This window comes from Eutrema salsugineum, unplaced genomic scaffold (genome assembly GCF_000478725.1).
Source record: "Eutrema salsugineum unplaced genomic scaffold, Eutsalg1_0 scaffold_1, whole genome shotgun sequence".
Taxonomy (NCBI): Eukaryota; Viridiplantae; Streptophyta; class Magnoliopsida; order Brassicales; family Brassicaceae; genus Eutrema; species Eutrema salsugineum.
This window is the reverse complement of record NW_006256909.1, coordinates 8,273,189-8,285,947: the sequence shown is the minus strand read 5'-3', so window position 1 is coordinate 8,285,947 and position 12,759 is coordinate 8,273,189. Positions and strand designations below refer to the sequence as shown.

Sequence of the window (12,759 nt, the reverse complement as noted above, 5' to 3'; positions counted from 1 at the left end):
TGTAACAAGCTCATATATAACTATATGAATACAAAAAAAAAAATAATCATAACAAGTCAAGAATTATGTTTAAAGAGTTTACTTTTTTTTTTTTTTACTTTGTCTTGCTTTTCTACACATGTAACCTTTTTGCCTTTTGGTATATATACCCATCTTCCTTTACAAACCCCTTTTCGCTAAACTGTTATTAGCACAAACTAATTATCATTAGGAGAACTAAGATGTCCCTTAAACCAACTAACTTCTTTTTTTATATAAGTGTGGTTAATATTGAGTTTAATGGCCTATGTGAAACAATTCAAGAAGGCAGAAAAAAAAAAAAAACAATATGGATCAGAGCCATTCAAACACAAGTCAATCAAGATCTGCAGATCGCAAAACGATTGAGAAAAATAGAAGGATTCAGATGAAAGCTCTTTACTCGGAACTTAACTCTCTTCTTCCTCAAACTTCTAGGGTTTCTCCTTCTTCTTGGTCCTCTGATATATTATACATATATATATATATATATATATATGATCTGTGATTCCATTCTTATCTATTTATTATTATATATAAACCATTTTCTTGTTTCTAATGGTTAGGAGCCTTTAACGCTACCTGATCAGCTAGATGAAGCTGCATCCTACATCAAGAAACTACAAGTGAACGTAGAGAAAAAGAGAGAAAGGAAGAGGAAGCTTCTTGCAACCGCAGCTTTCGACAAATTGAATTCCAGTGGATCTTCATCGATGTCTTCGAGTGTCGACATCTCCGTGCCTAGAAGATTGCCAAAAATCGAGATTCAAGAAACCGGTTCGATTCTCCACATCTTTCTTGTGACAAGCTTGGAACACAAGTTTATGTTCTATCATGAGATCATTCGCGTTCTCACTGAGGAATTAGGAACTGAGATCTCTCATGCTGGATACTCAATTGTTGATGATGCCGTCTTCCACACCATTCATAGCAAGGTATATATTGGTAAATCCAATAAAATATTTTCAATCTGAGACTTAGGAAAAAAAAATTGATACTACTACTACAATGTTGAAATTAGATATAAGCCACACCGAATACATTCAAAGCTAGGTCAGTGAACTAACATATGCAACGTGTTACTCGTTTTTAACTTTTAGAATGCGCTCAAAATGCAAAGAAACTACATCGGTCCCATCCAATTGATTGTAGGTTGTTTAACTAGTTGATTGACTAGTACTATATTTCTATAGATGTACCTTGATGATTTCTTTTTTGCTGATTGTTAATTTAGTTATAATTTAAGTGTAGGTGGAAGATTGTGATTATGGAGCTAGGAGTAGAATTTATGAGAGGCTGAAGAAACTTGTGAACAGTGTTAACTAATATCCTCTCTAATGTGCATCCCTTTTCCTCTATCTCTTTGCAGCTTTTTATTTTATTTCGTTTCTACTTTATTGGTCCTTTCGATGAATTGCATCTTGTACTATGAGAGTGATATTTCATAAGATAATTTATACTCTAAAAGCTGTGGGATATATGGTTGGGATAATAATTCTCCAGAGCGAAACCAAAAATATAATTAAAGAAAAAACAATATACATGCTCAAAATGATCAAAATAGCCCAAATATTGTTCTTTCAAAGCCCATATGCTTGATCTGTTGTCTGTGCACGAGACATCCCAAGAGCCTTTGCCAAAGATGATATCAACTCTGCTTACTCGAGTAGGTGTGGAAGCTGCTTATATCAATCAGAACTTTTCGCAGCAGGTTTTGGTGAGAGATGGGAAGAAGCAAACGTTTTTGATGAGGCGAATCCATTCGCTAATGAAGGTGAGGAGATTGCTTCTGTTGCGTTTAGGTATAAAAGATGGAAGCTTGTTGATAATATCATAATATGCATTTTGATCTCAACAATCAGAGATCGTTCCTCACTTTAAATTCTCTAAACGAGTTTGATCCAAAGTACTCTGGTGTTGACTGGAGGCAGAAGCTTGAAACTCAAAGAGTTGCGGTTTTAGCTGCGGAATTGAAGACCAACGGGAAAAAGTTGGCTAAATGGACTGCACAAGCTCTGTTGGCTAATGCTGATATGATGAAGATTAGTTTTGTGTCTAGGGTTCAGTGGTTCACGTATATTTGTTAATGAAGATTGATTGATTGTTTTTTTTTTTTAATATAACACACGGTAGGACGGAAAGTAATTTGATAAATCTCTTAAGTTATGTTTTGATAAAAAAAAGTACATACATTTGTTAATGTGGCTCTATTACTTCCGAATGTCTGAATTAATCTGCACACTTAATTCAATTTTACGGAACCGCCATTTATGTTTGTTATTTTGTTTTAACAAAAATCAATACTAGTGTATAACTTCTGTAACTTTATGGTTTGGTGGTTAAATTTTGTTTGTTCTGCATTGAGCATATTCTCTTATGCACGAATTTAATTCTATTGTCCAGGTCATTTTTTCTTATCTGTCAAAATTTTCACATACTATTGAGAGCGAAATTAGAAAACTCTAAATTTGTCCCTTTTTTTTGTTCACTAAGTCTTCAGTTTTATTTTGTCTTACAAAGACACCAAATCATTAACTAATAATCTCATCAACTGTAGAAAGCCAGAAACCATAACACAAAACAGCAAAACAAACCCCCACCAAAGCATCCTTTTAAATAGGCTAGCTCTAAACCCTTAAATATCCAAAAAAAATTCTCAAGAACATAATAAGCATTAAGCAAAATCAAATCTCAAAAAAATAAAGAGAATGGATCCTAACACAAAAGCTATTCTTTGTTTCGGTTTGTTTTTCCTCTATTTAAGTTTCCCTAATATTTCCCTCGCTGATTCGGACACAAAAGCCCCATCAAAGAATGAAGTCGGTATGTTTTTACTTTTGCAAAATCAAAATTTCACTTTTATTCAAACTTAGTACTTGTTTTTTTGCTAAAGTGAAAGAGACTAAGTGCTTATATATATATTGTTGAATTAATTTTGACTATAAAACAGAGGATGAAACAGCATTTACGTACGAGCAAAATCCAGATAAAGGACCAGAGGGATGGAGCAAAGTGAATCCTCATTGGAAAGTTTGTAACACCGGAAAATTTCAATCTCCGATCGATCTCACTAACCAAAGAGTTAGTCTTATTCGTGATCAAGCATGGAGCAGAGACTACAAACCAGCTCCGGCTGTAATTATGAACCGAGGACATGACATTATGGTAAGATTTTTCTTAACTATATTAATATTATTATTACACAAACCATGGTCTGATAACAATAATGAAAAAATAGGTATCGTGGAAAGGAGATGCTGGGAAAATAACAATACGTGGTACAGAGTTTAAATTGGTGCAGTGCCATTGGCATTCACCGTCTGAGCATACCGTTAACGGAACTCGGTTTGTGTTTTCCTTCTCCATCTCGTTAACTAATGAGCCTTTCCTCACAAATGGCAAATAACAAAAATAATAATAATTAGATGATCATTACTCTAATTTTATTTGTAAATGTGTTACAGGTATGACATGGAGCTACACATGGTTCACACGAGTGCTCGGGGCCAAACTGCAGTGATTGGAGTTCTTTATAGATTGGGCAAACCTAATGAATTCCTCACAAGGGTAAAAATATAAAACAAAATATATTATATAGAAAGATAGTATGTAGAATGGTTTATAATTATTTTTGAATGCAGCTACTAAATGGAATAAAAACAGTGGAGAAAGAAGAGAAGAGTCTAGGGATTGTGGATCCAAGAAGTATTAGATTTCAAACCAAAAAATTCTATAGATACATTGGCTCTCTCACTGTTCCTCCCTGCACTGAAGGTGTGATTTGGACCATCGTCAAAAAGGTATGTCTTAATATTTTTATAATTTATTAATAAAAAATAACATTTTTATGCATTACAAAATGCAAAATTTGGGAAACTTTTTCTATAAAAAAAAATTGTATATGTAGGTGAACACAATATCGCAAGAGCAAATTGCAGCTCTAAGGAACGCCGTGGACGATGTAAGTAGTCGATACTGCTATTGTAATTTTATTAGGTAGTAATTATTCAATTTATTACTAATTATTAATTAAACTGAATAGGGTTATGAGACCAATTCAAGACCGGTTCAAGACCCACATGGAAGATCGATTTGGTTCTACGATCCAAATGTTGTTTGAATTATTGTATTCACTTATTTTTGTAATATCGAGACTGTCCGAAACTTGAATTAAGAAATCAATAAATTGGATTGATTATTTTTATTTTTTATATTTCATTTCTTATCCTATTCTAAGAATAAAAGAGAATAAATAGAGAAGAAAGTGAGTTGATTGAGAGATATAAAAGATTAAACGGTGTGCAATAATTACATGATTGGGAGTTATACATAACATGATTCATCTTTGAACGTGTAGTTTGATAAAATTCAGAGATGTAAAGTTTTTGCTGATTTCAGAAAAAAATTAGGATTATTACATATAATTCAGTTTTTAACCCCGCGAGTAATATTTGTATTAAACTAATACATATATTTAACCCGCGAACGAGAGAGAGAAGTCAATACAGTTGAGCCCAAAATCATTTAGTAGCCCAAAAACGAGGAGTAAACAAATATATATATATATATATATATATATATTTTGGATTTCTTCCTAGGGTTTGTTTCATCGTTTTTTTTCGGTGGGGATATTAATTAGAGAGAGAGAAGTCGAAAAGTTTAGGGATGAAGCTCGAAAATTTCCCAATCGGTTTGCACTTCTTCTACAGGGGTATATACAGAGCTGTGGATGATCCTTCGACGGATTCGATAATCTCTTGGGGCAAAAACAACAAAAGTTTCATCATCTGGAATGCTGGAGAGTTTCTCGCCAATATTCTTACCAATTGCAGAGCAATGGTATGCGACGATTTCAAAGAGTTTTACTCCAAGCTTAAAGAATATGTAAGTTTTTCAGATTTTGCAAGATTATTATATATACATCATCTCTGTGTGGTGTGTGTGTGTGTGTGTTTTGATTATTGGTTTTTTTTTTGTTTTTTATGTGTTTTTGTTGTTGTTGTTAGGGATTTGTAAAAATAAGTGGAGAGCACCGCATGGAATTTGGGCACAAATATTTTGTGAGAGGTCGACCTGATCTTTTGAGGAAGATGCAGGCCAAGTCTCATGCCAGGTCGAGGCGTATATGTTTTGCTGCAAAGCAAGCTAGAGAAAGAAAATTAGCCAATGGCTTGGATCTTTTACGAATTGGCTGATCATCAAATCTATTTATCTCCATGAGAGTTTGTTGTTCTTGTTGTTTCACTTGCTACCCTTGTATCAACCAATACTTTATATTAATTTACTATCAACCAATACTTTATTAATTTAGTTTCTTTGTTAAGAAATTTGCGGGTATGTTTTGTAGTATCTTATATATGTATTGCCATTCTGTTATTTATTCATCTTTAGAAACTTGTGATGAATGTTCCTTCCTTGAACATCTTTATTTTAATAACAACAACCAAAATATATTGTGTTGAATGATGAAACAAACCAACATTCTCCTGCCGCTTTGAGTCTGACTAGTGGACATGATGACTGTTGAGATACAATCCAAACCGAATAATCTACTTTTCATGAGTTTTGTGGTTGTTTCACTTGCTTTGTTGATGTGAGGGTTTTTCGCTTTTCACAGGTGCTGCTTACGTTTTCCTTAGACAGCAGCCCAATAATCCAATTCTTTAAAATAATACATTACCATCAAAGTTAAGCTAACATTGTTCCATACATTTAAACTAATTCGGATTTGATTCTATACACAATGCATAGTTCCAGAGCGTATACAAAAGCATAAAACAACAAGATGACACTAAAAACCAAAAGACAAAAAAAAAACAAAATGACACTGTACATTCTTGATTGTTTCTCTTACAGACCTACTGCACGTAAATACGTTGTAAGTCTTAATATACTCCTACTATATCAATAATCATTGTTTGTTCTATTTAACATTTGATATCTAATAAACAAGTCAAAAAATGTGTTTCACGTGGAGATTGGTATGCTTTAGTTAGATTTTAAGTTTTTGACTAACTTATGATACTGGCACGTGTGTATCATGATATGTGTGTCTTATTATGATATCGACATATCGTCTCCTTCCATCTAGTCCTGCACCTTCAAGTTCACGTGGTTCCTTTAATATACGAACAATGATTAGAAAAAAAAAACTCAAAAACGGGAGGTGAGTTTTTGGATTGTGATTGCCTAGCTTTTGTGTAAGGAGTACGGACGATGTCGATGGAACAGAATGACAGAATATTGAAGTGAAATAAATTAATTTAGATTAAAAAATATCCAAATCAGGATTTGTTTATCATGATTAAACCTGCAAAACCTTTTGCCATTTTAGTGAATAAACACATACTGTAAATCGTATACTGATTGACGACAAAAAAAAAGAAATGCAATTCATCGAAATAAATGTTTTTTTTAGTTTGAATTTATACTATTCCAAAACATATCAACATACTTAATGTAATAATGGAGTAACAAAATTATTTGTGGGTAAATCCCAATGCCCCGTTTGTGGCACAAGTCACCTAAACCATGATTTAGGGATTGCCGTCGTAAATTTGAATTTTTTTTTTTTTTTTTTGGTACAGTTTGCCATTGCTAAATGATAAATATGGCGAATTATAATGATGTCGATCTCAACGGGCCATAAGGCACATAACATCACGTTGGGTAAATGATCTGTCCTCATTTAACCAAGTTGTAATGTGTGTGATGATTAAATATGACAAACAAATAAGAAATACTTTATTCTTGGACAAATGATATAAGAAAGAATATCGCTTTGAAATATCACTGATTCTTAGTTAGATCATCGAACCATATAAAAAAAAAAAACATAAGTCTGAATAGATAAGTCTGTAATTATTTACTATATCAAAACGGTAAACTAAAATTGGTATTTTCGTAAGTGGTGATTAATAGCATTTACCAAAACGGTACGTATCTAATTAAACTAGAACTCGCCATAAAGAAGCCAAAAGGGTTCACATGTAAACCACGTGTCATCACTTCCACACGTGTCACATTCTTGGGCGGCCAGCTTCTGCTGTCGGATCCATAAGCTGCAACGTAACGTATTAGAGAACCGACCTCTAAGGACCCATTGCCAAATAAAGAGAAGAAAAGGGATCTCGATCGGATTGAATCGTCATAGCAAACAAATCTCGAATAGACAAATTATTGGGAAGACAATTCTTGTTTCTTGATTTGATGAAAATGGCAACCATGCAACTAACCAGAGCCACTCTCTTTAGCCTCTCAAAGGCTTTCCCTATGGTACGATCTCCGGCAACTCTCGCCGCTTCGACCAGGAAAGTCTCTCGCGTCTGCTTCGCCTCCTCCGTTAGCCATTCCGAGGTTACTTGCACAACTTAATCTTTTTTACATTTTAAAGATATTTAGATTCTTATGCATGCGAGATCGATCATGTGAAGAGATTTGATTCAACTAGGACCTGTTTTGAGGGTGTGCGAGAGGTGCAATCCCTGACATAATTTCAAAACCTATTTTAAATCCTCAAGTATATATATATATATATATATATATATATATATATATTTTTTTTTTTTTTTTTGCTAAATACTTGAAAATTGAGTTTTCCATGAGCATAACCCAACATTTGTATAATCCCCAAGTGTATATCGTGTACGTACAAAAATTATTTCTTTTCTTTTTTTTGTAGAAAAGTTGAGAGAAAATTACATACAAATATGTTTGAAGCTCTAATAACATTAGCGAGCAGGTTTTGGATTTGTGGTATGATGGTATATATCCATAAGTTTTTGAGTATACATGTCTTTTTTTTTACATCCAGTATGTGGCTAGTATTTCACTCATATATTTGTATAGACTAGGCTTGGATCCGATATAAGAGCTTTGAGTATGTGGTTCTTAGGTTAACGCGTTGCACAAGTTATTAACCCTAGTTTGAATTTACACCTTGTAGAATTTGAAATTTATGTGTGTGTGTGTGTGCGTTTTATTTTTCCCAGGGAAGAGATCCGGTAGAGAATGCTCGAGACTCAAGGGCAGATTTTTCATACGGCCCAAAAAAATGGAAGGAGGATACTGGAGAAAGCTATGCCCAAGCGGCTAAAGATAAAGCTAACGAAGGAGCGAGCAAAGCTACTGATAAAGCTTACGAGACCAAAGAGCAGGCTAAGGATACAGCTTCTGATGCAAAGGAGAAGGCTAAAGACTACGCGCAACGGACTAAAGACAAAGTAAACGAAGGGGCGTATAAGGCAGCGGATAAAGCTGAAGATACAAAAGAAAAAGCCAAGGATTACGCTGAGGATACAATGGACAATGCAAAAGCCAAGGCTCGAGATGCGAAAGAGAAGGTCAAAGAATATGGAGAAGATACTAAGGAGAAAGCAGAAGGGTTCAAGGAGACCGTGAAGGGTAAGGCTGAGGAACTTGGAGAGAAGACAAAGGAGACGGTGAAAGGAGCTTGGGAGAATACAAAAAACGCCGCACGGACTGCGACTGAAGCTGTGGTTGGACCTGACGATGATGCGGATGAGGCAAGGGCTGATATGGATAAAGGCGTCGAAGATCTAAGGAAAAAGGCGGAGAAAAAAGCCGAGAAAGACCAAAAGGAGGATGATTTCATAACATTTAACTAATGATAAAAGATATACATCTTTTATACGTGTTTCTTTGTTTTCAGGTGTTTATGTGTTGCTCTGTTTTCAGTTTATTCTCTGTTTTTTAAACTACACCTCATCTCATGCTTTAGTATATAAATAAATAAACCTATGGTTTATGTGTAGAATATTAAGTTTCTATTCCTTCTGTGTTCTATCAATCTCAATTTCGACCAACCGTTGAACGATTTGTTTTTTTTTTCCGGAGGTGATAATATTTGTTTACGCTATGGTTACATACAAATGATGTTTGTTACCGGTTAGTATTGGTTGTTGACCATTTTACCTTTGAGCTCTTAATTTAATTTGATAAAGAAGAACCGTTATATTGTGGCGCGAACCCCTATAGACTTTTTAAGTCAGTTCTTTGTTGGTGGTACGCTCTCCGGTTCGGACCGGTTAAAAGACCGAGACCGGTTCAATTAATCTCGATTTACGATGGTCTTAGCCGAAATGAGTCTGGAGGAGAACATCTTCTCGTTACTATAAATAGTAGAATTGTTACTGTAGAAAGGATCTTTTTGGGGACCCGGAGAATGAAGACCTGAATATTGTATCGAATTCGTCGAGAGACCTCCAAATTGAACGGACATGAACGAACTGTAATTAAGAACTTAATAAAATATAATCAATTTAATCTTTCGAATTCGAATTACCGAACCGACCCCAGATAGTTGAAAACCACAATCAACATTCTTCCTTCTACTTCAACACTATTAGATCTTTCATGACTACTGAGGAAAATTTGTGAAATCCCTACAAGGATTATGGAGGTATTTTGTGGTTTTACTAATATATTACTTGATACAACTTTACCGTTAAATTCCTACTAAATTTATCTTAGTGTTTAAATAGTTTGTATTAAAAAAATAGATTACTCAATCTAGAAACCTTTTTTCTTATTAGTCTCTTGCTTTCTTGGTATTCAATATTACTCGCTACTTAAGACTTTTCAACTCTCACCATTGACTATTCACGCACTTCTTCACCACTATAATTCTTATACATAGTTTTTCTGTTGTACATTTCTCATATGTGATACAACTCACACACATACACTTGTTTTCTTTCTTATTAAAAATAAATTCCAGTAAAATTTTTATTTAGATGTTTTGTCGCTTTCCAGTATGGTTATTTGGTATAACCATGGTATATCATAGAAAAGTACACAGTTACTATGGTATAACCAAGAAAACTACACAATTACTTTGGTTATATGGTAAAATCAATTTTTTTTTTTGGTTGAGTCTCTAGTGTTCTTGCTATTGCTATTGGTATTGCTTCCCACTATTTGTATACATTATCTTTCTCTCATAATAAATCATTATTCAATTTCTATTTCTTTCTAAAAGTTATCTATATGTCTTGTCTATTTCAAAATAGGTTATTTGACATAAACACACTTCTTATTGTGATTGAGTTTCTCTTTTTCTTGATATTGAGTATTGTAATCTACTACATTTTTTCCAATCATCGCCATTTGTATTAATTTAGACTATAGACAAATCTCATAAAGATTTTTCAATACAAAGAATCTATCTAACGCATACACGTGTTCTCTCTTGCTCTTAAAACGTATACAATATATGTTTGTTTTGCCTAAAATTGGCATTATACTCTCAATGTCCCTAGATTTTATTTCTGTTTATAAGACTTGACTCATTTAATCTTATATATCTTCTTGATTCTCCAATTTTCATATACCGACAAGAATAAGAGTAAGGCGTCTTGATTTTTAACTACACTTAGCCTAAGATTTATTGTGTGAAGAAAAATCTTCAGATTTCATTTATACACAATCTTTGACACGTTCTGCTCATAATCTCACTCTTATAAAACCAAAATGTAGCTCTTCTTACGCCTCAAGAATCTATATAAGAAGACATTACCCTCAACACCAAAGATCATAACAACAACAAGAAAGAAGAAAACCAAATAGGTCTTGAGAGAAATGGATAACTCAAATGTATTCGTGAGAGGAGCCAATCAAGTCAATGAAGAGAAGCCCCTACCGCGAGTGTGTCCAAGGTGTAACTCAGATAACACTAAATTCTGTTACTACAACAACTATAGCCTGTCTCAACCGCGTTACATTTGTAAGAATTGTCGCCGATACTGGACTCATGGTGGGGCTTTAAGGAACATACCGATTGGTGGAAGTGGCCGTAAAACTAAGCGCCAAAAGATAGATCAACCATCTCTTTCTCAGATGGTTTCTGTGGAGATCCAACAAATTAATCATCACCAACCTTTTTTACATGTTCAAGAAACCAATGAGTTTGTTGGATCTTTTGGTGGCTCTTCTTCTGTTGTTGCTGTTGGGAATCATTTTGGTTCTTTTTCTGAAATTCATGGTGATATGGTGCTTCCAATTAGAACTATTCGACCATTAATGGATCGTTTAGATTTCTCTGATGGATCGTTTAACCAAGATTATTTTGATGTTGGGTCCAATGATTTGGGTAATTCTTTTATAAACCAACCAATTGGTAGACATGTTGATAGTTACAGTGGCTATCGCATGAATCAAGAGGATCAAAACAAGCAGAACCAGAGCTTCAACAATACTCTGAACATGAATCATAACACCAGCACTAATGAGAGCAGAGGATCATCAGGCATTGATCACATGAACAAGAACAACAACAACAAAGTCATAAAAAAGTGCGTGTTTAGGTCGTCCTCTTCTTTGGAGAAGAATGGTCCTTGAATCATAACCGTATCACCCGTTTTATTTTTCTTAAGTTAATGTTTCAGTTTTTTTTTGTTTATGTTTTCTGTTGGGTCTTTCTTTTTTTTTGTCAGCTCTGTTGTCTTTTCCAAAAGATTCAGACATAAGTTGCTTGTCTGGTCTTTTCTTATAATATAAATAACTAATCGTCATCAGTTCGTTGTGTGTTTCATAACATTTGACTAATGAGTTAGAGAGATATCTATGTTTTATCAAATGTTTCTTGCTTTATGGTATTTGCTCTGTTTCTCTTCTCATCTCTGTTTTCAAACTTGCATGATCTCAATATGTGAGACGCCTCAGTGTAAAATAACGTAAATATATATGGTTATGATGTTATGTCTAAAATAGTGAGCTGGTATTAATTTCTTCGATCGATCTCAATTTCTACTGAAGACCGTTGAAATTTACTGTTGTAAGGCTATAAAATTAATTAAGCGTTGCATGGTTCGGTGAAAAATGGTTTTTGACCGTTTATAAATTTTTCACTATTGAGCTCTTCATCTGTAAACTATCTTTTTATTTAATATATGATAAAAACATAAATAACCGTTATATTGTGGCGCCAATCCTTTAAAATGTTTATGGGTATTGTAGTTATTTTCTCTTGTATATGAACAAAACTCAAAACTCTGTAATTTATTTGTATAGTTTCTTGTCCATATAAAACCTTTTGAGATCGGTATTGGTATCTACTACACCATTTCAATTTAAACTATAGAGAAGTCTCACAACAAATTTTTACACAAAAAAAAATAGGGAAAATTCCATATTAAATCCTTAAGTTAATTTTGATAAGCTTTTTAAATTCTCAAGTTTTTGTGTGCCCAGTAAAAAACCTTAAGTTATTTTGTTGCCTATTTTAAATACTCAAATGTTTACCGTATACTTCTTTTACACCGTATAGGAAACGACTGCAAACGGAAATTCAAACACCGTTCTTGTCCCGTTAACGGACTAACTACAGTAACCATAGTGGTTTAGCATTAATTGGACTATCCAAACTCGGATCCCGACCCGTATCCATACCCGTATGGGAAACCATAATAAACCCGATCAAAACTCCGAGAAAATAAAAAAATCCCAAATCTGGGTAGAAATCCTAAAATTTTGATTGCCCAAATGAACTGAAAATCGCGTTATTGAGATCGAATTGAAGGCAAAAGAAGAAAGATGAGGTACATCTAAACCCTAAATCGAGTCACAACTTCAATTTTGTGTGTGTATTTGATGAGTATTGCTAATATCGAAGCATGTTTGTGTTTGTGCGGCGGAGATGAAGATCTAAAGCTCCACATTCACTACGGAGGTTCAATGTCGAAGGTGCGCAACAAGTGGTGCTATAAAGGAGGAACGACGGCT

At 33.9% G+C, this 12,759-nt stretch overlaps 5 protein-coding genes across 5 annotated transcripts; all 5 read left to right on the top strand.

Moving 5' to 3' along the window:
- The first annotated feature begins 282 nt into the window (after positions 1–282).
- On the top strand, positions 283–1,485 carry LOC18029480 (transcription factor bHLH162). The gene is made up of 3 exons (XM_006413773.2): positions 283–457; positions 585–953; positions 1,270–1,485. Exons 1-3 carry the CDS (start codon positions 329–331, stop codon positions 1,342–1,344), a joined length of 573 nt encoding a protein of 190 aa, XP_006413836.1. The 5' UTR covers positions 283–328; the 3' UTR covers positions 1,345–1,485.
- A 1,241-nt stretch (positions 1,486–2,726) lies between these two features.
- Positions 2,727–4,138, top strand: LOC18029479 (alpha carbonic anhydrase 4). Its single transcript, XM_006413772.1, has 7 exons — positions 2,727–2,819; positions 2,971–3,183; positions 3,257–3,363; positions 3,483–3,585; positions 3,660–3,818; positions 3,926–3,979; positions 4,061–4,138. The coding sequence occupies exons 1-7, from the start codon at positions 2,727–2,729 to the stop codon at positions 4,136–4,138; spliced, it is 807 nt and encodes a 268-aa protein (XP_006413835.1).
- A 545-nt stretch (positions 4,139–4,683) lies between these two features.
- Positions 4,684–5,213, top strand: LOC18029478 (heat stress transcription factor A-4a). The gene is made up of 2 exons (XM_006413771.1): positions 4,684–4,902; positions 5,025–5,213. The coding sequence occupies exons 1-2, from the start codon at positions 4,684–4,686 to the stop codon at positions 5,211–5,213; spliced, it is 408 nt and encodes a 135-aa protein (XP_006413834.1).
- A 1,924-nt stretch (positions 5,214–7,137) lies between these two features.
- LOC18029477 (late embryogenesis abundant protein 2) lies at positions 7,138–8,854 on the top strand. The gene is made up of 2 exons (XM_006413770.2): positions 7,138–7,374; positions 8,010–8,854. The coding sequence occupies exons 1-2, from the start codon at positions 7,228–7,230 to the stop codon at positions 8,643–8,645; spliced, it is 783 nt and encodes a 260-aa protein (XP_006413833.2). The 5' UTR covers positions 7,138–7,227; the 3' UTR covers positions 8,646–8,854.
- Positions 8,855–10,592: 1,738 nt separating this feature from the next.
- LOC18029476 (dof zinc finger protein DOF4.4) lies at positions 10,593–11,542 on the top strand. The gene has a single exon (XM_006413769.2). The coding sequence runs from the start codon at positions 10,618–10,620 to the stop codon at positions 11,374–11,376; it is 759 nt and encodes a 252-aa protein (XP_006413832.1). The 5' UTR covers positions 10,593–10,617; the 3' UTR covers positions 11,377–11,542.
- The last annotated feature ends 1,217 nt before the right edge of the window (positions 11,543–12,759 follow it).

What these genes read in the sequence shown, in the direction of transcription:
- LOC18029479 (XM_006413772.1), top strand. Translation starts at nt 2,727, where the DNA reads ATGGATCCTAACACAAAAGCTATTCTTTGTTTCGGTTTGTTTTTCCTC. An exon ending in TCGCTGATTCGGACACAAAA is followed by an intron (nt 2,820 to 2,970) that starts GCCCCATCAAAG and finishes TATAAAACAGAG; the next exon opens with GATGAAACAGCATTTACGTA. An exon ending in CATACCGTTAACGGAACTCG is followed by an intron (nt 3,364 to 3,482) that starts GTTTGTGTTTTC and finishes AATGTGTTACAG; the next exon opens with GTATGACATGGAGCTACACA.
- LOC18029476 (XM_006413769.2), top strand. Translation starts at nt 10,618, where the DNA reads ATGGATAACTCAAATGTATTCGTGAGAGGAGCCAATCAAGTCAATGAA.
- LOC18029480 (XM_006413773.2), top strand. Translation starts at nt 329, where the DNA reads ATGGATCAGAGCCATTCAAACACAAGTCAATCAAGATCTGCAGATCGC. An exon ending in TTCTTCCTCAAACTTCTAGG is followed by an intron (nt 458 to 584) that starts GTTTCTCCTTCT and finishes TCTAATGGTTAG; the next exon opens with GAGCCTTTAACGCTACCTGA. An exon ending in TCCACACCATTCATAGCAAG is followed by an intron (nt 954 to 1,269) that starts GTATATATTGGT and finishes ATTTAAGTGTAG; the next exon opens with GTGGAAGATTGTGATTATGG.
- LOC18029477 (XM_006413770.2), top strand. Translation starts at nt 7,228, where the DNA reads ATGAAAATGGCAACCATGCAACTAACCAGAGCCACTCTCTTTAGCCTC. An exon ending in CCTCCGTTAGCCATTCCGAG is followed by an intron (nt 7,375 to 8,009) that starts GTTACTTGCACA and finishes TATTTTTCCCAG; the next exon opens with GGAAGAGATCCGGTAGAGAA.
- LOC18029478 (XM_006413771.1), top strand. Translation starts at nt 4,684, where the DNA reads ATGAAGCTCGAAAATTTCCCAATCGGTTTGCACTTCTTCTACAGGGGT. An exon ending in ACTCCAAGCTTAAAGAATAT is followed by an intron (nt 4,903 to 5,024) that starts GTAAGTTTTTCA and finishes TGTTGTTGTTAG; the next exon opens with GGATTTGTAAAAATAAGTGG.